Consider the following 21,644-nt stretch of genomic DNA (forward strand, 5'->3'; position numbering starts at 1 on the left):
GTTTACCACCCGTGGCCCTTAGGAGATGCAGGTCCGGAGCCAGCCAAGCTTCTGGACTAGTTTCTGGGCATTTCTAGAGGATCAGAATGCTGCCAGATTGACAAAGGTGTCTGAGTACTGAGGAGAGGAAGGAGAGGGAAGAGTGTGAGGAAAGCAGAAGTTCTGGAAGCTCCACTGCTCTTAGATTCTCCCGTTTCCCCAGGCCCTCCACTTCCAGCCAATACATCCTCCGTTAAGGCTCTCAGCCTTTGGGATGCCTGCCATCAAGACCCCACCATACCTTTGGGGTGATAATTCACAGAAGGTGTGTCCCCTACAGTGCCTGCACAAGGCTAATGTGGGGAAAACTTGAGTGGCCCTGTTTTTCCCACCCCCCACCCTGGCTCAGGGCCCTCGGCTAACCTTGCGGTGCAAGGATCCACACCCTGGTGGTGGCAGTGTGGGTGTTGTTGATATCCGTGGCCATGGTGGCAAGATTGGTGGCTGCAGTGGTGGCAGCTGGGCCTTGGGATTTCTGCCGGTACCTTCTGTGGCTACACTTGAACATCCTGGGAAACCGGAGCCGAGGCCAGCCTATACCTGGCCTCCGGTAGGGGGAAATTAAGCCCCGTGGCCAGGCTTCCCTGATGGCGCAGTGGTTGGGAGTCCACCTGCCAATGCAGGGGACACGGGTTCAAGCCCTGGTCGGGGAGGATCCCACATGCCACGGAGCAGCTGGGCCCGTGCGCCACAACTACTGAAGCCCGCGTGCCTAGAGCCTGTGAGCCACACCTACCGAGCCCACGTGCCACAGCTGCTGGAGCCCGCGCGCCTAGAGCCCAAGGTCCGCAGCAGGAGAGGCCACCGCAGTGAGAGGCCCGCTCACCGCAACGGGGAGTGGCCCCCGCTCGCCACAACTAGAGAAAGCGCACGCGCAGCAACAAAGACCCAACGCAGCCAAAAATAAATAATAAATAAATAACAAGCCCCGGGGGCGAGGGGCACAGACAAGCTGAGAAGGCCCCTTGGGCGCAGGGAACTTCTGTCACGTGCCTGATGGTGTTACTGGCCAGCGCAGCTGAGGCCTCTATGACATACAGAGTCTGTGTAAGAGTGATGCTCTTTATTACAGGTCCTGATCCCCAGCCCCTCCCTTAGGGGTCAGGCTCCCTCACAGTTCTCTCCATGGGTCTAGCCGAAGAGCCAGAAAACCTCAGCTTGGCCCCTTGGAAAAAGGAACTCTGAGTAAAAAAATCACTCCCTCATTTTCTCACTCATCCACGTTAACAACATTAACAATGTTTATTGAGTACTTACTATGTGCCAAACACAGTGCCAAGTCCTTTGCAAACATAATCTCATCTAATCCCACAACAGCCCTACAAGGAGATTCTGTCATTATTCCTATTTCATATACAGTCGATTCTTGTTATTCGTGGTAGTTAGCCCTAATAAAGTCACCACAAACACTGTATTAGCAAATATTGAGCCAATGCTCCCAGGAGAAATACAGGATTAGATTCATACTAACCTCTGGTCACAGCAGTTTGTCAACTGAACAATAACCTAGTTTATTTGTGTTTCTGTTAAAGCCACTTCATTTAAAATATATTGATGTCAATAACATTGAACTCACAGCCAACAAATGGCCAACGTTTGCCTGAATGAAGTTTATCTAACACGTGTATTTTCTTCATAAGGCACATCACAGCCTTCTTGCACTTAGGAACACTAGAGAGCACTTCAGCACTACGCTGGAGGGAGTCTTTAATAGCAAAGTCACCAACAAAAAGCACAAAAATGCAAAAAACATGACGGCCACTAAATAGGCCGCAAAAAGAACACTTGTTTACATTGTGAGAGCTGAAACAAGAAGGCAGAGCATCTCCGTGTTCAACCTCAGCTGAGAACAAGCATGGTAGACAACTCAAATTTTTTGCAGCTCTGCACATGTCCATGAATGACCACAAAAGTGCTGTGAGTATTGGTTTGGAGTTATAAATCATTTTTAGTGAGTGGGTAAATTCACTCAGTTAGGCTCACACAATTAGAGGCAGGCAGGGATTCAAATCTGGGATGGCCAAGGTCCAAAGCCCAGACGTTTAACTCCTGCTATTCTGCAAGCATTCATTCATTCAGAAATGTGCACTTAACCTTCTGTGCCTCTCTTTCCCCATATTTAAAAAGCAGACGAAAAGAGAATCTTATAAGATTGTTGTGAAAGGGGAAAAAAGACTTACTATATAAGTTATGCATGTAAAGCATGATACGTACAAATGTTAGTGTTAACAGCCTTCCTCTCTCTCCTGTCTCTTCAACTGCCTCCTCCCATTATAAAAACAAAACAAATTTAAAAATCTTCCATCCCACACCCACTCTGGCTGTGACTCTCCTTATTCTGAACTTTTCAGTCTGTGGTCATTCCCTTATGTCCCAGAATGGGAAGAAAAATCTCATTTTAAATCTCACTTGAAAACCCCATAACTATTCTGTTATACAGACCAGGAAACAGAGGCTTAAACCCAAGTCTAAGAAATGCCCCTAGGGTCACACAGCTAATAAGCAACAGAACCAGGATTCGAGCACTTGGTCTGAGTGACTTAAAAGCCAGAACTTTCCCAGCACCTCGACATCAGGACCAGCAGCCCCAGAAGGACTGACGATGATGGGGATTACCGAGCTGTAGAACTTGGTGGGGAGGGGTCGGGGGAGGAAGGGGGGCAGTGCTTTTGTGGGACCATGGTGCCCCCTGCTGGCAGGAATGGAAGGGGTGTAGGCAGAGTGCTGAGAGAGGACTGAGGAGAGAAAAAGGGTGGGAAAGGAGAAGAGTGAGGAGGAAAGACTCAGGGAGGAGAAAGATGGGTTGAAGGTTTTTTTTTTTTAAAGCATTTTTATTGGAGTATAATTGCTTTACAATGGTGTGGGGTTGAAGTTTGTGGAGAGAAAAAGACTAGAAGATTAGGAGTCGTTTGCCACTGAGAGGAGGGGGCAGAAAACTCCAAGCCTTGGCCGTTTCCTTGAAAGCACGTGTGGGCATGCCTGCGTGAGAGAGAGAGAGAGAGAGTGTGTGTGTGTGTGTGTGTGTGTGTGTGTGTGTGTGAGAGAGTGTTTCAGTACGTACCTCAGATGTTGCTCTGTTGATTGTTGCTGGGAGTCAGTCCACACAGTTCAGAGTGTGTGTGTGCGTGTGTGAGTGTGCATTTGAGAGCACTAGGAGGTGTTTGTGTGTGTGTGTGTGTGTGTGTGAACATACAGCTTGGGCAGATGTGCGTGCCTCGAGCATGCAGGGTGTGTACGACAGTATCAGCAGGTGCAGGGTAGGAAGCGCCTGTGCACTGCCGTGGTGGAGGGCACACAGTTCTGGGGGGCCACTTGCCCCACCCCCAGACCTCTCTCTTCTTCAGGTCAGGAGGGGCGTTGCCCGTGGCTGGCGTTGCCAGGAGGAGCCCCGAGGAGGCTGGGGCTGTGAGGACGGAGCGCCAGGCAGCAGGGGGACAGCAGGGGCAGGAGGAGCCAGACTGGCTGTGGGTGGGGTAGATGGGCAGGCAGAAGGAGGCCTTTAAAGCACCTGCCCTGCCCACAGGTGAGCAGTGCTGTGTGAGAGCCAAGCTCCGTCTCCCCGCCTGCCCACTCAGTGGCAGTTCCCCGGAGCTGCAGTCCCCTCTGGAGCCGCAGCAGATCCCTCTTTCAGAACTCACTACCAAGAACCCTGAACAGGTGATGGCATAGGATAGAGACTATCCCGTGAAGTGAAATCAATCTGGAAACAGGTTTGGGGAGCTGGAAGGGCCGTGGGGAGGGTCTTGGAAGAGTCTAGGATTGGTTCAGGGGGAGTGGAAAGCCCAGGATACACAGGTGCCAGGGAAGGGCATGGAGTGACCCTGTAGCGTGGGAGTCAGGCTTGGGGTGCCAGTGGAGGAACCTGGGATGTTAGGATTTCAGAGTGCCAGGTGTTGGTAGAGGGCCTGGGCAGTACAGAGGGATAGGGGCATCAGGAGGGGAATTGGGAAAAGTCCTGAGGTGTCAGAGTCCAGATGCAGGAGAAGCTTGGTGATTATATGAGTCCAGGATGCTGGAGTCGGTATGTCAGCCCAGGTTGGGGGTGGGGGCAGGGAGCGAGGTCCTAACACACACACATCTGCCTCCCAGGAGCCACCATGCAGTGCTTCAGCTTCATTAAGACCATGATGATCCTCTTCAATATGCTCATCTTTGTAAGTGTGGGGGTTATGGGCTCCTTGGGGTTCCCTATAGGAGTGGGTCTTAACCTGAGCAGAGCCCGAACTGGGGAAGAGGAGATTGCTATGCCCAGACTCTTCCTGCAAGTTGAGGAGGTGCAGAAGTCTCCCCAGATGCTGAGTCCTGGTCCCGGTAGCAGCCTGGCTGCCACACAGTTGGGGTGGAGAAGGTTAGGGGCATCCTCTCCTTTCCAGGAAGCTTTAGCTCAGGCAGGCTTACAGCAGGGCAGGGTAGGCTAACAGGCTGGGGCCCCAGTGAGGGGAAGGGGTTTGCCCAAGGTCACCTAGTGTGGAAGGAAATTCAGTGGCCTCTGTATGATGGGGAACCAAAGCACAGAAGGCCCAGAGACATCAGAGCAGAGTGTCAGCTGCAAGCGGCCCTTATTCATTCAACCAACACACTGCCTAAGACTCTGTGCTGAGTGCTGGGGTGACAGGTGAGCAAGCCCTTTCTCTGCCCTTGGGGATCTCAGGTCCAGCAGGCCAGATAGGCAGACAGTTTCGACATAGTATACATGGTCTTAGCACAGGGGCCCATAGGAAGGGCTTGAACCCTGCTTGGTCAGAGAAGACTTCTAGGAGGAAATAGCTGAGGCTAGGAATTTGCACTGAGTGAGGGGGTTGGTAAAGCATGCAGAAAGGCCCAAAGGCAATGAAATCAGATATTGTTCAGAAACCCAGGAACAGATTATATAGGGCATGTTTGAGGAAGCTGAGCAATGAGGCATGAACCCTAGAGATGGGGAGAAATGGACAAAGTGGACAAAGGACAAAGCCCTTGGATGGTGGCTGAGGGATGGAAGAAGGGGCAAGGGAGACATCATCTTGGAGATGATGACCACGTCTCTGGCAAGAACAACCTAGGGGATATCTCACAGGCAGCTGTGTACCCAGTGGGGTTGCAGCTCACGATATTTGAAAGTCATGTGCCCATAGGTGGTCGTTGAAGCCATGGGAGGGGTGAGAGCACTCAGGGAGAGTGAACTCCAGGAAACTCAGCTTACAAGGGATAAACAGACAAATGGCCACCAGGAAGCAAATGAAGAAAAAGCAGCAGGAAGCAAACCAGGAGAGCGAGGTATCAGGGAGGTCAAGGAGGATATGCCCATGACTAAGCACAGGATGTCACCAGAGACCTTGGAGCCACATGAGAGTGGGTTAGAGTGAGTAAATGGGGAGGAAATGGAGACATGAAGTATAGATGAATTTGGAGGAATTGGGCTGGGGGTGAGTAAACTGACTCCGATGTGGTCTGTGCCTTGGGCTTCCTCTGGTTTCAGGAAACTAGACTTTATCCATGTATCTGAAAAAGGCAACAGGACTGCAGGGATTTGGAGAGCAGGGGCTCTGGCCCGAGGGGGTTAAAGGCAAATCTGGTTTGGTTTCTGCCTCTGTTGCCCTTGCCTTGCCAGACTGGGCAGGGCAGGCCTCAAACTCCTTGAAATTTGACCCTGTAGGCTAAAAGCCCAGCTTTCTGTCCTTGGGCAAACATGCCTGGGATCCACCCACAATCTGCCACCTCACTCCTGGTTTCCATAGCCGGAAAGCGGGGACTGGACACCTAGGCAGTGTCAGGCTGATTTATCCACTGAAGCTCTGGATCAGCAAGGCTTTGCTCTAAGAGCTGTGGGAACTGGGCAGTGCCCTCCTCCCCAGTCTAGGCTTCAGGATTCCCTCTGAGCTGGGGGTTGAGCCAGAGAGCCTCTAAGAGCTCTGGCTGTACTCCCTCTCTGGAGCCTCAGTTTCCACTTGGGTGGCAAGGAGAGGTCTAGGCTGGTTCTGGAGGGGAGCCAAATGGGGCCTTGGGGTGGGTATCCCTTCTCACCACCGCCCTCTCCAATGTTTGCAGCAGGTGTAAACCTCAGCCATGACTCTGTTGCTATGGTGACTGTGGAGACTGCTCAAGGCTCCCACCCCCCTGTTTCCACCTATCAGAGGCCATAGTTGTTCCAGGCACCTGGAGGGGGGAATGGAGGGGGGGGCGGGGGGGGGGCGGAAGCTGCTGGGGGGGGGATGTTCACCTGCTTTTTTTCACCCCTAGCTATGTGGCATGACCCTGGCAGCAGTGAGGGAAAGCCTTGCCCCTCCCCCCACCCTTCAGCTATTTCTGGAATCCCTGATCCCATTTATATCTGCCTAGGTGTTCAGCCTGGTGCTGGCTATGGATGTTCCAGCTCCCGCCTTTCTGGCTCTAAAGGATGTTTTCCTCCCTACAGGATGAGTTTTTAGACTCCATAGTCAATAAAGGGGGAAGTTTCTCATCTCCCATCTCCCTAACTCAATTGTGTGGTAGGGAGCTGCTTGATGGCACTGTTTCAAGGTCTGCTTCTCTGTCTCCAGCTGTGTGGTGTGGCCCTGTTGGCAGTGGGCATCTGGGTGTCAGTCGACGGACCATCCTTCATGAAGATCTTCGGGCCACTATCATCCACTGCCATGCAGTTTGTCAACGTGGGCTACTTCCTCATCGCAGCTGGCTCTGTGCTCTTCGCTCTTGGTTTCCTGGGCTGCTATGGTGCCCAGACTGAGAACAAGTGTGCCCTCATGATGGTGTGTCAAACCCAGCTCCACAGGCCCGTAACCAAGGCCCAGGGTCCCTCACCCTTGACACCAGGCCCTGGGGATCCCCAAGCCCTGCTCTGGACTCCAGGGGCCTCAGCCAGTGGGGCCCCTGACTTGTTTTCATGTGGGGGTGGGTTAGGGCAAGGAATGCATGAGGGACTGTCTCTCCCTAAAACTCAAGATCCCTGTTCTCCACTCAGTTCTTCTTCATCCTCCTCGTCATCTTCATTGCTGAGGTTGCAGCTGCTGTGGTTGCCTTGGTGTACACCACAACGGTGAGGAGCGGGGATGGGGCAACGGGGGGACAACTGGGCAAAGCACTGCGAATGGCCACCCTCCCTACCAGGCCCTAAACACTGACCTTCCCCACCCAGGCTGAGAACTTCCTGACGTTGATGGTAGTGCCCACCATCAAGAAAGAGTACGGTTCCCAAAAAGACTACACCCAAGTGTGGAACTCCACCATGGAAGGGGTAAGGTGGGCTGGGGGAGATTTTGGGGTGAGGAGAAATAAGCAAGGCCCCACTGACCACCTCTTCTCCTCATCTTCAGCTCAAGTGCTGTGGCTTCAACAACTACACAGATTTTGAGGACTCTCCCTATGTAAAAGAGAACCACGTCTTTCCCCAATACTGTTGCTTTGACCGTGACAATGGCACATTTGTGGAACCCTGCACTAGTGTCGAGGCCCAGAACCAGAAAGTAGAGGTATAGGTTGGCCTGGGAGGTTGGGCTGCTTTAATGGCCTCAGAGTGCTGAATGTGCGTGGGGGCAGCTGCTGACTACAGATGCTCTCTCCCCTCCAAGGGTTGCTTCAATCAGCTTCTGTATGACATCAAAACCAATGCAGTTACCGTGGGTGGTGTGGCAGCCGGAATTGCGGGCTTGGAGGTAAGGAGGGGAGGAGGTTGGGGCAGGATATCCCCACGGGCTCAGGGCTGCTTGACCCATGTCTGAGGCCTTTCTGGAAGAGACAGACTTCTAACAAAGCTTCATGTCGAATGTCTGGTGGGCAGGGGACTAGAGCTTAAGGACCCTGATCATGTTTCTTCTTCTCTGCCTGTTCCTTTCTCACCAGCTGGCTGCCATGATTGTGTCCATGTATCTGTACTGCAATCTGAAATAAGTCGGCTTCTGCCTCCGCCACTGCTGCTGCCATATAGGAACTGGGAAGAGGCACCCCGACACTGCCAAGAGGCAGTGATCAGCGTGGGGACAGGATCTAACAGTGTCACTTGGGCCGGAGTGGGCCTGGGGCCAAATAGGCACCACCCCCTTCAACCTGTGCCAGACTTGTCCTTCCACTGGTGGGGTTGGGGTCCACCTATTTCAGAGCCTCTAAGGTGGCCAATCCTCTTGCCCATTCCTCCAGTCTGCTTCTTAAACCCTTGATACCCTCTCAGGCCAGGGGGTGGGGTGCTCTTGGTGATCCCAGTACTCCACAGGGGGGATTAAAGGCACTGCACCGATAGCATGAGCATATGCAAAATCAGCAGTCACCAGGCAGATGTGTAGAAAGCACTTCAGAACTCAAAAACCCATTAAAATGTTTCCATTTGCACTCTTTTTGTGTATCCTTCAGGAGAGGGACCCATCATGCCTAAACTGGCCTCAAATTCCTGTGGGGCTATTGACTCAGAAGGCTCCTAGAAATGTAGCAGAATGGAAGTGGCACGGAGGTGGGTGGCTATTTCTCACCTTCATTTGGATGCCAGGCCTGGGAGGGAGCCTAACAAGGATGGCCAAGAGGACACTGAGGGAGGAAGCAGGGGCCGGGCCAGTCTGCAGTCCTATAATGTGGGAGGACTTTGGCCTGAAACTGCCGTCTCCTGGGTAGGAGCACTGGGCTGGAAAGCTATGAAAATAAAAAGCTTGTGCCCAAGTGGGGGCAGGGAGACCAGAAATACTGCCAGGGCGATGGAAGAGGGTCATTCCTTAGGCTCTGGGAAGCCCTCCAGAAGTCCCCATCAGGGGACCCAAGCTGCCTACCCTTCTCATGCAGGCACAGCCCCCCACCTGTCCCTGCTTTGGGGATTTCAGAAAGAATTTCATTTACTCTCGGTCTTGGTTGCCCAGTGCTCTACAGATTTGATCTCTTATTTAGTCTTAACCACCCCCATGTTCCAGAAACTGGGCCTAGAAAGGCCAAGTGACTTGTTCCAGGCCCACAACCTCCCATGAAGAGCTGAGCCTGGATTTGGGTCCATGACATCTGACTCCAGAGCCGGGTGGGATCCTGGCTGACATGGGAACATGATTTACTTTTAGGCCAGAATGTCCCAGACATGGATCTGATTGCTGCTGCAGGAGATATAGCACTAAGGTGGGAGGCTGTGGCCAGAGGATATGGTGTCTACTACCAAGCAAAGCCCAGCCTGGCAAACCAGTCCTCCTTGCTTGCCTCTGAGCCCTGGATTCCTCTTCCCAGGTTTTACTAGGGCAACCCAGAACCATCACCCCTCGTGAATCCAAAAAGGAACTGCGACCTAGCCAGTGCAACGCAGTGCCTGAGAGCTGGTCTGTGAGGCCCAGATCAGCAGCCTGCTGGGGGGATGGGCAGGTAGAGCACTTAGCCCCCCTCGCACCTTCACCACCTTTCTATGCCTCTCACACTACCCCACCCCCAGGTGCCTATATAGAGGCTACAAGGGATTTGTCTGCCCTGGGTGGGCCTCCTCCACCTCATTATGAGCTAATTGTTCCTCAACCTGACTGTTGTGGCACCTCAAGCGCTATCTATCTCTACCTCCAGCAAACACTGAAGCCACACACCACCCGTGCCATCGCCGAGCAGGGCTCCAGGCACCGCTTGGAGAGGTAGGGGCAGAGAGCTGGTGACAGGGCAGAGTTCCAGCCGGCTCCTGCCTCCCTGGCCAAGGCTCTATATAAGGAGCTCATGAGGCTCACTTTGCAAGGGCTCTGCAGGCAGACCCCTTCTCCAAGTGTCCTACACTTACTCTCTTGAACCTAAGTCCTTCACAGATTCCTTAAATGTCATGCCCTCTGCTTTGGGCTATCTCAACCACTTCCTCTGGACAATCTCATCCATTTTCTGGTGCTAGCATGACTAACTTAGTATCTTCCTGACTTCTTTGGATCACTGGTTGGGTGATCTGATGAAAATGATGGCTTTTCTCCAGAAAAATGCCCAGATATGGAATGTGCATACAAAGTACCCTAAGGGCCATAGACATCCTTGTTCCTGTGTCTCCACCTGCAGCCCAGTCCTCACTTCCTGATGATGCCCATTCAGCTCTGTCTCATCCACTTCCTTCCCACCTCCACTATACTCACCTGCTCTCTATCACCCCCTCATCCCCAGGTATCCCTTTTTGCTCTCTCTTGCTCCATTTTTGGGGACAGGTGCCCTGGCTCAGACACAAGCTAGGCAGGAAACAGCCTGATGGTTAATTAAACAGTGGGAATGGGGTATAGGGTGGCCGCTCTGAGCTCAGCCCCAAGTAGGGTGGGGCAAAGGTCAGACTCTGTTGTTCTAGGGTAAAAATCTTGGAGTTTGAGACTTGGGAGTCCCCTGCTGGCCAAATGGCCCCAAATGGAAGATAAACCTGTGGAGGACAGTAAAGAAAACTCATCATCCATCATGACCATCCTCTCTCCCACTCATCTCTCTTTCTCTGTCTCTCTCTGTCTCTGTGTGTGTGTCTCTCTCTCTCTCTCTCTCTCTCTCTCACACACACACACACACACACACACACACACACACACACACAGTCACAAGACAATCCCCAGAACTTTTCTCCTTTTTTAATCAATGACCACCTCATCCAGCTTTGGAAATCTGGACAAAGAGGAGGCTGAGAAGAGGCCTGGTTCAGTGTCTGAGGGTCTCTGAGTGAGTCTGCATCAGCAGGTGGGCCCCTGCTGGGCCTGTCCATGGGTTGGGCACAGCAGTTTCCTGAGTAAGAGCCTGCCCCACCCTCAGGGCAGCACCCCAGTCCAAAAAAAAAAATCAAGGCCCTCCAGGCTTCCGCCTGTTTCCAAGGCCCTCAGGACAGTCAATAAATAGGTTAGATTCTGAGCCAGGCCTGGGAGGAGGGAGTATACAAAGGGCAGGATCAGCTGCCCAGGGATCCCAAAGATTCCCAGGTACTATCCTGCCCTCTCCCGACAAGGAAGTAAATAAATAGACCTCCAACTCAGGAACAGGGATGTTGGAGCAGGGGAACCCTCCCCTGGGAGTTAGTAATTAAGTCTCATGTTAAAAACAAACCAGCCCCAGCCCCTGAGAGTGTCTACAAAATCCTACAGGATTGGGTGAAGGGCTAGCCTGCCTGGGGGTACACAGTACCCAGCCCTGCAGGGTCCTGGAGGAGGTCTCATGTCTGTTCTGCAGCTCCTGGGGCTCCCTCCTCCTTTGGGGGTGGCTCCAAGAAAATTGGGGTGATTGATGGTGGCTTCTTCATTCTGGGAAGATAACAGGAAAACGAATAGGGAGGAGGTCATTAGCTACGTCCCCTAACCCCACTAGTCTTCCATTTCCAAGGACAGAATAGAGTCACTCACGAGTAGGGGGAGGCTGGGACCCCCACCACCAGGAAGTGGTTCCTCTTCCGAAACAATCTCCATAGGCCCCGGTGGTTGCCACGTACATCCAGGTCCCAGATATGGAGGCACTGGTGGGGGTGGGGTGGGGCAAAGGCAAGGGTTGGAGAGCTGTGGGGTGGGCCCTTAGCCTCCCTCTCCTCAGCAGCCTCCTCAGTTTGCAAGAGGTAGCATCCTCAAGAATATGGATTTGTAAAGGGGCTTAGAAGAGAGGCTCTGAGAGTATGAAGAGAAGGTTCTGAGGTGGAAGATTCCAGAAAGGCTCCCTGTATCTTGGGGAGGGGTATTGCTGGGGTAGGTGTGGTATTGAGGCACCTTGGCAAGCTGGGTCCAGGTGGTGAAGTCATCATCCTTCTCCATTCGGATAAAGGCCACATAGGTGTGGCCCTCTGTGTCTGGCAGGAAAGAGTCTTCACAAGGGTTTTTGCTGTGGTCCAGAACCTCAGCTTCACTGTAGCAGGGAGTGGGGGAGAAAGGCCAAGACAGGGCCCACCTCATGAGTGTGTCACACAAGCAGTGTGCTTTTAATGCTCTACTGCTGCCATCTTGGAATTCTTAACATTTGTTGTTTTTTGGCGTTTTTTGGCCGCGGCACATGAGATCTTAGTTCCCCAACCAGGGATCAAACCCGTGCCCCCTGCATTGGGAGTGTGGAGTCTTAACCACTGGACCGCCAGGGAAGTCCCACTTAATAATGTTTGAACAAGGGACCCTGGTTTTCATTTTGCAGTGGGCCGCACAAATTATGGGGCCAAGACTCCCAGTATTTGACTTCTCCTTACCCCCTGCCTCATACCCAACACTGCCCTAGGCCATACCTGAGCAGCCTGTGAACTTCCACTTCATACGCTTCTTTCTTCAGACTAAAGGAGAGGGAGAAATGGGTCAGGGGAGGGAGTAGCCCCTCAAGGGATGACATGGAGATTGGGGGGCAGCAGGGCTGGGGTAAACACACAGACCACAGGGCTAGTAGGGCCTGCCAGGCACTGGTTATCAAGGCCCCTAAGTATCCTCCCCTTGGCCGTCCCCAGCCCCCACCTGTCCACGTTCCTCAGCTGGACACCTGGAACCGTGTTGAACTTGTGCTTCTTGAAGTAGGCCTCCTGGAATGGATGTGAAGGTGAAAATCAGGGCATTATACTGTCTGGCCCACACCTGCCCGCTGACCCACCACATATCCACGAGGCCCACAAATGAAGTCCTAGACCTATAAAGGTCCCTCTGATTTCCTCCCATCTTCCCCATCCTCTTGGCAGCAGGCTTGGCAGACTCTTCTTAGCTTTAATCTGGCTCCACCATTGCCAGAGAGCTCATGCTCATACTGGCATCTCATGCTACTGACCCCTGAGCTAGTCCTTGTCCCCAGTGGCTCTCCCTGGGCCTGCTGTTCTAGGGCCACAGAAGCCAGGAACGGCCCCTGCAAAGGGACAGGCTTGACTGGGAGGGAGAAAACTGCTATGACTAAGGTACTAAGGGTGAGGGACATGAGGTCACTCCCCGTCCCTCTCGGAGATGAGTGGGGGTCTTGTAGTAATCAGCCTCTGAAGGCCCTTATGGCTTCTAGGAGGTTCCAAGCTGGAAACTCTCCATTCTTTAAACTGGGTTGTCTCAAGACCTCCCTGGCTATAACTGGGGAGTGGCCCTTTGGACACAGTGATGAAGGGGTGGGGACCTGGGGCCCTCTCTGTTCACTTCAGGCTGAGGCTTAGGCCTCAGCACTTGCAAGGACAGGAGAGGGCAGAGTTTGCTGGGCTGGACGAGTGCGTGGCAGCAGAAATATCCTCCCCACACCCACAGTCTAGTGCTAAGAATAGTAATGATAAAAATAATACCAGCTAATCCTTATATAATGTTTACAGTCCAAAGCATATTATACATATTAACTCATTTAAACCTCATAACTTCACAACCCTATGAGATAGGAGTATTTTTATCCTCATTTCACAAATAAAGAAACTGAGGCAAAAGAAGGTAAGTAATTTCCCTAAGGCTACATGGCTAGTGAGTGGCAGAGCTGGGGTTGCTCGAGTCCATGTTCTTGCCCCATCTACCACACTGTGCCCTATGCCCCAACACCCCTGCCTTCCACTCACATGGAAGTAGCCATTCATGTTGAGGCCAACGATGCCAAAGTGGTAGGATCGGGAAATGTCAGGGATGATGCACTCTCGGCCTCGGCGTTGTTCCGGCATCCGCATCCACATATCCCAGTCCCAGAGCTGGGGGCGTGGAAGACTCTGAGAGTTATGAGGTTTCGAGCTGGTAGGGGACTTCAGTCCACTCACCCTACCCTGCCAGGGTACCTTTTCCGGTGTGGGCCACTTGGGCTCAAGCTCCTCCTTGTACAAGGACTTCCTGAGCACCCATCCCAGCCCAGGCATGGTCTCCACACGGTACAGCAGTGCTGGGTCCTCAGCCGTGTGTTCATACCCCTGTGGACAGGGGGCCGTAATGGGAGGTATTAGCTCGGGGCCTCTACCAACTCCACAGCTGATCCTAGGCCACTCAGCCTACCTGGTCATTCCAGGCAGAGATACAGTACAGGCTGTCGTCCTCCTCCAGCAGGTGGATGGATTGGCTCAGGAAACTGAGAGGCAGGGTCCAGGGGTTCAGGGAGGGGCAAGGACAAACCCAGTCACACAGTGATGCTGGAAGAGCTGGAGATGGGACTCAGGAGTCATGCCTCCTTCCCCCAAAGCCCCACTGTCTCCATTCATCCTTTCTACTCTCTACTCCAGCCCCAACCCCTGCCAGCCTACCTTTGCTCAGGCATTTTCCCCACCTTGGAGCTTGCTTCCTCCGGAAACCTTTCCAAGACCCCTCATTGCCTTCCTCCCTGGAGACCCAGTCAAGCAAAGAGGCCCTACGCAGCTTGGAGCTGCACGGAGGGACACTTCCCTCACCTGAAAAAATCCACAGCGATGTCCAGGTCCTCTTCCAGAACCACAGCAAACTTGGCTTCCTGTAGTGGGTGGGGGACAACATGATCCCAAGGGCGACTTTCTCATCCCCTGTCTCTTCCACCTCCATCCCACTTCTCAGGCAGCACTACCCCCGTTTGCCACATCAGGAGGATGAGACCCAGAGAGAGGAAGAGCTTGCTATATAATAAGACCAGACTAATGCCCATGTTTCCCCTCTCTAGGTCCAAGAGTTTTGTCTTTACTACTCACCGGAAACAGGTTGAAAGTGGCAGTGAGGCTGGCCTTGTAGTGCTGGGTGGGGAGTAGGAATAGGGCACATGAGCTTTGGGGTGGACAGTGGGGCCAGGTGTCCACCCCTTCCATCCTTGCCTAGGCGGTACCTGAGACACACGGGCGTTCTTGATGCTGATGGGAGTGTGCTGGATGCCCCTCAGACCAAACAGCGCCACCACGTCCATCGGCTCCTAAGGGGCACGGCCGCTGGTCATCACGTGAGCCACCCACCCCCTGCCCACCTCTGCAGGCTCTGACACGCCAAGCCCTGCACATTTCACGGCCCTTGCCCGGGCTGTCTCCCTTGCCAGTCCTCTGTGATCATTGCTACTCAGCACCAGCAACCCTGCACTCTGCTCCGCCCAAAGCCCCCAAGCCCCACTCACCTCATAGTAGCCATCGATGAAAACTGTTATCATCTGGGGAGACACCCCCTGGGCTGAGAGTAGAGAGCGCAGCATCCTGGGGAGCCCAGGGTTGGATTAGGCCTCTTTGTCCCCCCAAATCAGGACTCCCCTGTGCTTACAGATGGGCCCAGATTCCCCATGTTCACCCCCAAAGGTGAATGGACCTAGAATCTGTTGCTGTTCCGCCCACCTCAAGAGTTCCCCCTGCAGGTACATGAGCCTCGGGTTCCCACCACTGAGCACCTCCTGTTCAGAGATGGATGCAGCCCCCTCCCAGGCTCACCGGTACAGGTAATTGGGCCGGTTCCCCGCAATGACAGCTACAGGCACATTGAAGACCTTGTTGTCTGGGAGCTGAGGGAGAAATAGTGTTCAGCTCTTGCCTCACTCTCTTCAAACTGGGATCCCCACATGGGGGAGAGTCTTGAGGGAGAGGGAGACTCAAGGGAAAAGGCAGAGGGTCTTCCCTGTCCTGGACCCTCCAGACACTCAGTCCAACTCCAACTCTAGGCCTTTGCTCACATGGCCTGCTCCTTCCCCACAACCAAGACGCCCTGTCTTTCAGAGCTCAGTATAAATCCTCAGCTCCTGGTTCCCTCCCAGGCTGGGGTAGGCAAAGCCCAACCTGGACCTTTCCTGGGGCCCCTTGCCAAGCTGGGAAGGAGTCCGGGCCTCGCTGCCCAAGGCCCCACTCACTGGGTCAGGGCTGAACTCGATGGGTGTGGGGTCCTTGCAGCTGCACACACTCCCATAGCCCTCGACTTTGCTGCAGAAGTGGTGGCGGCGACGGTTCAGCTCTGTGTCTGCCCAGTGGCACTCTGCTTCTGAGGGAGGGATGAGGTCAACAGGATGAGGGCATGAGGTCAGTGTGGTCTGGAGAACACCAGGCACCCAGTCAAGAATAGAGCCCTGTAAAGAGAACCCAAATGCCTATCCCCAGCCCAGGCACTGCCCTGGAGCCCAGTGCCTGCTAACCCCACCTTCAGCTGAGCTCAGCGGCACATCTGTCTTCAGTAGGACTGGATCGCCCCAGGAGGAGAGGGCAGGTGACTTAGAATGTTTCTCCCCGAGGACAGGACCTGGCAGGGGGCAGAAATGAGGGGCAATGGGGGCCCAGGCTGCAGTTCTGGAGCTTCTTCCCATCTCCCTGCCCACTTTCATCCAGCCTACCACCACCGACTCCTATCTGCCCCCCAGCCCACCCCATCTCCTGCAGTTCTGCTCCTCCCAGCCCCTTAATACTACAGGATGGATGGCCTATGGTGCTGGCACCTCCTTTTCGTCCCACGAAGGCCCAGGTGTCCCTCCAGCCCAGGGCAGGGCCGGCCTGGCTGCCTAGGCTCCTCAGCAGAGCCTTGGCTGTGTCCTTGAGGTGGAAGGAGCCCTCATCCTGGGAGACCAGAAAAGGTGGTCAGCCTGACTGGCACAGCTCCAGCAGACCTAGCCTCAGGGAACACTAACTACATGTCAAGCACCATGTAAGACCTTTTACTTAAATTAGCTCATTAAACTATCACAACAACCCTTTGTGGTTACTATCATTTCACAGATAACTAAAGGCTTAGACAGATTCTGAGAATCACCCAAGGTCACTAGGCTAATTAGTCCTTAACAGGATCCCACACAGTCTGCACCTCTGTCCCCTGCTACCTCCCTGCCCTCTTCCCACCACCCTTCTCCTCCCCTCCCTTATTCTGCTCCAGCTCCACTGGCAGCCCGGCTGTTCCTCAAGCACACCAAGCACCTTCCCAATTCAGGGCCTTTGCACTTGCCATTCTTTCTATCTAGAATGCTCTTCCTCCAGATATTCACATGGCTCACTCACTTCCTCCAGCTTTCCGTGCACAGGTCATGTCCTTACAGAGGCCTCCCCTTCCTAAAATGCACCCCCCATCACCCTGTCTCCCTTGCTTAATTTTCTTCTTCATACAAGTTATCTTTTCCTGACATTGTAGATTTATTTGGCTGCTTTTTGTTGATCTTGCCCTATTGGTGTAAACTCCATAATGGTAGGGACTCTGTCTTGCTTTCCATTGACAAGGATAGGATTGGAACCTGGTCACCTTCCTCCAGAGGCTCTTGCCACTATGCCATATTAAGGGCACAGAACCCAGGGCCATGAGCAGGGCTGGAGCTAGGGGTGTTGGGAACAGGGCCAAGGCGGAGTCACTGACCTTGACGGTGCAGATGAGCACTCGGCCAGGTGCCACCATGTTGAGGAACAGCACCATGGCCTCATCCTCATGAGGCGAGTACGTGTCAAACACCCGCTTTGCCATCACATGGCCCTGGCAGGAGACACACCTCTCATGAGTTAGTGTCACCAGCAAGGAGGGCTCAGCTTTGGCCCTCTAGGTCCCCTACCCCTAGAACCTCACCGTGGCCTGGTTGAGGACGATGACATGGATGCCCCGGCCCTGCTCCCGGGCCTCATCCTCCAGCACCTACAGGGTAGCAGAGACAAGGTCAAGCTCTTCACTCTGGCATTTGAGGTCTGTCTTATGGGCACTTAAAAAAAACAGCTGCATGAAACAAAACCTCCCCTCCTTCCTCTGCTTCTGTTCACACAGTTCTCTTCCAACCCAGCCTGAAGGCCATCTCTTCCAGGAAGCCTCCATAGCACCCCCATCAAAAGAGATCCCCTCTTTCTACAACACCCCGACCCCCTGCCAGCTTTCATGACTCTTAGAGCCCTTGACTATCTCTGCCTCATGCTGGAGGTATCACCGTCTAACAGATGGAGCCCCTCAAAGTAGGGCCAGGGCTGACTACCTCCAGGTTCCCAGTGTCCAGGACAAGGACAAGGCCGAGGCCAAAGAAGGGACCAGGAAATAAATAAATAAATGGGACCACGAAATAAATAGATCACTGAATTAACTGCCTACTAATACTAATGATCACTTTTGATAATATCACACTACATATAATACATTTCACATACCTTACATTTAATCCTGACAAGCAGAAATCATTAGTCCCAGTCTACAGATGAGGAACTGAGGCCTCCAAAGTCACACAGCTAGAAACTGGCAGAGCTGCAGTTCCCACTCAGGCAGTGGACCCAGAGCCAGCGGACCACACCCTAAGTAGAATGGAGTGACCGTACACTAGACACCAGCCCACTCACCGTAGTGCCATCCACTGCCACGTACACTTTGCTGCGGCTTGAGTATACCTCCACATCCAGGACCCGTCGGGGACCACTGCCTCTGCGCCGTGGGGACTCCAGTCGGCCCAGGGCCTCATCTGTGGGTGTGTGACAGGTCATGGAGGTAGTCCCTTCAGCAGTGTCTCACCCCTTGGGATCTGCCCACCATTTCAGCCACAGGATCCCAGGGGACACCCCCTCCACCACCAATCCCATCCTCAGTCTGGTCCTACCATAGTCTTTTTCTGGCTCCGGGTCTTCATTGGCCTCGCTGATTGCTCTCCGCGTGTCCAGGATCAACTTGATATTGACAATGACGGTCACCAGTAGGAAAAGCACAGCTCCTGTCTGAGGGGAGGGGTGGGGACAACTAAAGAGGGGCACCCCCTCCAGATCACTGCAGGTCTTCCTGAAAGGAGGGCTCTGGCTGAAGCAATGACACAGGGAGAACCTGGGTTTTGCCTCTCTTCCCTCTGTCTGACCAGCTCTACTCCCCCAGACCTGGGTTCAGTTTCACGACCACCTCCTTCAGGGACCCTCCCCCCTTCATCAGGGCGCTCCCTACCCAGAACTCCTGTATTCTTCCATTTGAGCCTTGATTCCCTTGGTTCCTCCACAATTAGTTCCTAGAGATGGAGCCAGTCCCAGAGAACCATGCTGGGGATCAGAAGACCTGGGTCCTAGCCCTGACTGCCTGACAGGTGTGGGCCCTGGGCAAAGCCTTCCTGATCCAACTTCAGGTTTGTCAGAAGCCTAGGAGGTTGTACTTGGGTTCTGATTCCAGAACTGTGGACCCAACCCACTACCTGGTAGGGACATGAGACAAAGAGGTTTCCCACCCTGCTTGCAGGGTGGGGGCAGCCAAGGTAGGTCCCAGTGCCCATAGTCTAGGCTGCGGTCAAGCTGGGAGGGAGCCCCTGGGAGGTATGGGACACCTCTATACCTGACAGAATCTCCGCAGGGCCCGCTGGTTGGTCAGTTTATACTTCCAGGTAAGATACCAGCTCCGCTTTTTCCGAGCCCCAAAGGGCTTGATGAGGGGGCTGGGCTTCCAATCGTCCATGCCGGATTGGGGGGTCACCATTGTCCTGGCCAACCCATGCCTTCAGGAATCTGAGGAGACCAGAGGGTCACGTGGGGTAAGGTTTTCCTCCCGAAGTCTGATGCTTTCTTGGGGAGATGAGGGAGGACCCCCCAGTAACTCTTCCTTGCAGTATCCATGCTGTGTGACCTGGGAACAGTGGCTCAACTTCTCTGGAAAGGAAACCTTCAGAGGGGTCAGATCACCTGGAAACTCCCCTGGGGCTGGGGAAACTGACAGGACTGTCCATTGTCCCAAGGCTGGAGGCCAAATAATTGGCTCTCAAGGCTCATCAGTCCCTATAAGAACCAAGCCCCAGGCCTTCCTAGTCCTAGGGTGAGCGAAGGGCAGCGACCCCCCCCCCCCATTAGCCACCCCTTTCTGCCCTCGCCCCCTCCTATCTGGCCCTGCTCTTCTCCTCCCGGGCCTTGGGCCGCCCCAGCACTCGGGGACACGGCCCGGCCATGCCACCCCTCCCGGAGCCCCGCCCAGAGACACTCACGGCTCAGGGGGCCCGGGCCCCGCTCGGGCCCCGCTTGGGCCCGCACTGCTCGGCCCGGCGCGCCGCGGCCTCCGCCTCCTCCATGCCGCTCGCGGCCCCGCCCCGGCCCGGGCAGCCCGCCTCCCCGCTTCCGCCGCCGCCGCCGCCGCCGCCGCCGCGGGGTGAGAGGGTGGCGGGCGGCGCTTAGGGCGGCGGCTGGTGTCTGCCCCCAGCGAGTGCCGCTAGTGCTCGGTCCCTCGGCTGCCTTGCAGCTGGCTGGCCGGGTGGGCGGCTGGGGGAGAACAGGTTCCCCACTCCCAGCACTGCGTGGTGGCAAACCCGATTGGGGTCGGAGTCCTAGAGCCTTGGAGTAGACCGCAGGGCACGCCAGGGTCAGAGGGGCTACAGGCCTCGGACCCAGATGCCCCTCCCTTTGCTTGGGCAAGGCTGCACCCAGGTCTAGAGCATGCGAGGCCACTGAAGACTACGGGGGAATTAAAAACCTGGTTTTACCACCCACCTAGACCTTGGGCAAGTCACTTCACATCTCAGCCTAGGTTCCCTTCTCTGTTAAATGAGGATGACCTCATATGACGCTTACTCTATGGCAGTCACTGTTCTAAGTAAGCATCTTACTATATTAACTCATTTAATTCCACAACAACTCCATGAGGTAGGTACTGTTACTATCCTAATCTTTTAGACAAAGAAAATGAGGCCCAATATCACGAAGTTGGTAAAGCTAGAATTCAAACCCAGGCAGCCTGGCTCCAGATTCCACTCTTAACCCCTCACTATACTGACAATAATAACACTTATAGAGTTTAACACATGCGAAGCACTTAGCTTAACACAGTGGTTCTCAAACTTTAGCTTGCATCAGAATCACTTGGAGGACTTGTTAAAACAGATTGCTGGGCCCCATTCTTAGAGTTTTTGATTCAGGAGTCTGGGGCAGAGCAGAATACTGCATTTCGAAAAAGTTTCTAGGTGATGGTGATGCTTATTTGAAGTGAGTGGGTAGCCGTGGCACAGTTTTAGGCAGGGAAGCAACATAATCCAATTTAAGAGAACATTTACTGTTTTGTGGATAACAGATGAAAGGGAGACAGAAGAAGCCAGAAGATCGGTTAGATTTTTTTTGAGCTCTCCATATTCCATCTGCTTCCTGAAATGGTAGGATGGTATCCCCACAATGTTAACAGTGCTTGTCTCAGTAGTTGAGGCAATCAGTGATTTCTCCTAATAAGCATGTGTTTGAATAGAAGAAATCCCAACACATTTTAAAAAGGCATTTTAGAAAGGTGTCCCACAGGGTTCCTCCCTGACCCTCTTCTCTCCTCAAACTCACTCTCCACAGAAGATCTCATCCACTCTCATGAGCTCTCCGACCATCTAGATTCCTAAACTCATATCTGCAGACTTAGCCTTTCTTCTGAGCTCCAGGTGGACCTGTGTTCAACTACTGGCTGGACATTCTCATAGGTCCCTCCAATTCAACATAACTCCTGCTAGAATCAACTCTTCTCACTCCCAGTCCTCTTCTTGTGTTCCCTTCCTTCATGAATGGCATCAGATCAAACAGCTGGGAGTCACCCTTGATTCCTTGTCTCTCTCCAGCAACCAGTCCAGGTCTGTTTGCTCACCATTGTATTCTTTGTACCACATACAATGGCTAGAACATAGGAGATTCTCCATAATATTTTTTGAAATCATTCGTTTTCTGAACAAATATTTATCAAATGCCAGTATAAACAAATGAATGTTACTGGTCACCAAGTCTTGTCAATCTTACCTCCTAAAGAGTCCTCCTCCATTCAGGTCTAATTCTTTTCCAACCTTACCACCAGCCCCTGTCCAGGCCATTTTAGTTTCTTGTCTTCTAGCTGGTCTCCATGACTCCAGATTTTTACCCCTTTAATTCTTTCTCCTTGCAAAATCCAGAGTATTTTTTCAAAAAGGCAAATCTGTTTTGTAAATCTCTGATTTAA

At 53.4% G+C, this 21,644-nt stretch overlaps 3 protein-coding genes across 4 annotated transcripts; 1 reads left to right on the top strand and 2 right to left on the bottom strand.

Annotated features, from left to right (window-relative positions):
* Positions 1-397: 397 nt before the first annotated feature.
* Positions 398-2,720, bottom strand: P3R3URF (PIK3R3 upstream open reading frame). Its single transcript, XM_059902864.1, has 2 exons — positions 2,656-2,720; positions 398-623 (listed from the first exon to the last, which is right to left on the bottom strand). Exons 1-2 carry the CDS (start codon positions 2,718-2,720, stop codon positions 398-400), a joined length of 291 nt encoding a protein of 96 aa, XP_059758847.1.
* Positions 2,721-3,549: 829 nt separating this feature from the next.
* On the top strand, positions 3,550-8,337 carry TSPAN1 (tetraspanin 1). Of its 2 annotated transcripts, XM_059898095.1 has the most exons (8): positions 3,550-3,696; positions 4,129-4,193; positions 6,558-6,764; positions 6,977-7,051; positions 7,151-7,249; positions 7,329-7,484; positions 7,584-7,667; positions 7,855-8,337. In XM_059898095.1, the coding sequence occupies exons 2-8, from the start codon at positions 4,137-4,139 to the stop codon at positions 7,900-7,902; spliced, it is 726 nt and encodes a 241-aa protein (XP_059754078.1). In that variant the 5' UTR covers positions 3,550-3,696; positions 4,129-4,136; the 3' UTR covers positions 7,903-8,337. The 2 variants fall into 2 exon arrangements, with proteins under 2 accessions (XP_059754078.1, XP_059754088.1); XM_059898105.1 differs by lacking the exons at positions 3,550-3,696; positions 4,129-4,193 and adding an exon at positions 5,359-5,444.
* A 2,189-nt stretch (positions 8,338-10,526) lies between these two features.
* POMGNT1 (protein O-linked mannose N-acetylglucosaminyltransferase 1 (beta 1,2-)) lies at positions 10,527-19,772 on the bottom strand. Its single transcript, XM_059921850.1, has 22 exons — positions 19,675-19,772; positions 19,035-19,204; positions 18,325-18,439; positions 18,071-18,189; positions 17,322-17,387; positions 17,118-17,231; positions 16,216-16,333; positions 15,924-16,022; positions 15,640-15,767; positions 15,227-15,297; positions 14,923-14,998; positions 14,644-14,727; positions 14,513-14,554; positions 14,243-14,301; positions 13,854-13,926; positions 13,643-13,771; positions 13,433-13,558; positions 12,378-12,442; positions 12,158-12,202; positions 11,655-11,790; positions 11,301-11,410; positions 10,527-11,201 (listed from the first exon to the last, which is right to left on the bottom strand). Exons 2-22 carry the CDS (start codon positions 19,173-19,175, stop codon positions 11,114-11,116), a joined length of 2,004 nt encoding a protein of 667 aa, XP_059777833.1. The 5' UTR covers positions 19,176-19,204; positions 19,675-19,772; the 3' UTR covers positions 10,527-11,113.
* Between the last annotated feature and the right edge of the window lie 1,872 nt (positions 19,773-21,644).

This window comes from Balaenoptera ricei, chromosome 1 (assembly GCF_028023285.1).
Source record: "Balaenoptera ricei isolate mBalRic1 chromosome 1, mBalRic1.hap2, whole genome shotgun sequence".
Lineage (NCBI taxonomy): Eukaryota > Metazoa > Chordata > Mammalia > Artiodactyla > Balaenopteridae > Balaenoptera > Balaenoptera ricei.

Bases quoted from the DNA above. Each gene is read 5' to 3' on its own strand.
- P3R3URF (XM_059902864.1), bottom strand. From the start codon at position 2,720: ATGGTCCCACAAAAGCACTGCCCCCCTTCCTCCCCCGACCCCTCCCCA. The intron at 624-2,655 runs GTAATCCCCATC...CTGCGCCATCAG, and splicing joins CCACCAAGTTCTACAGCTCG to GGAAGCCTGGCCACGGGGCT.
- TSPAN1 (XM_059898095.1), top strand. From the start codon at position 4,137: ATGCAGTGCTTCAGCTTCATTAAGACCATGATGATCCTCTTCAATATG. The intron at 4,194-6,557 runs GTAAGTGTGGGG...CTCTGTCTCCAG, and splicing joins TCTTCAATATGCTCATCTTT to CTGTGTGGTGTGGCCCTGTT. The intron at 7,668-7,854 runs GTAAGGAGGGGA...CTTTCTCACCAG, and splicing joins CCGGAATTGCGGGCTTGGAG to CTGGCTGCCATGATTGTGTC.
- POMGNT1 (XM_059921850.1), bottom strand. From the start codon at position 19,175: ATGGTGACCCCCCAATCCGGCATGGACGATTGGAAGCCCAGCCCCCTC. The intron at 14,302-14,512 runs GTGAGTAGTAAA...CACCCACTACAG, and splicing joins CCACTTTCAACCTGTTTCCG to GAAGCCAAGTTTGCTGTGGT. The intron at 11,791-12,157 runs GTATGGCCTAGG...TCCCTGCTACAG, and splicing joins GAAGTTCACAGGCTGCTCAG to TGAAGCTGAGGTTCTGGACC.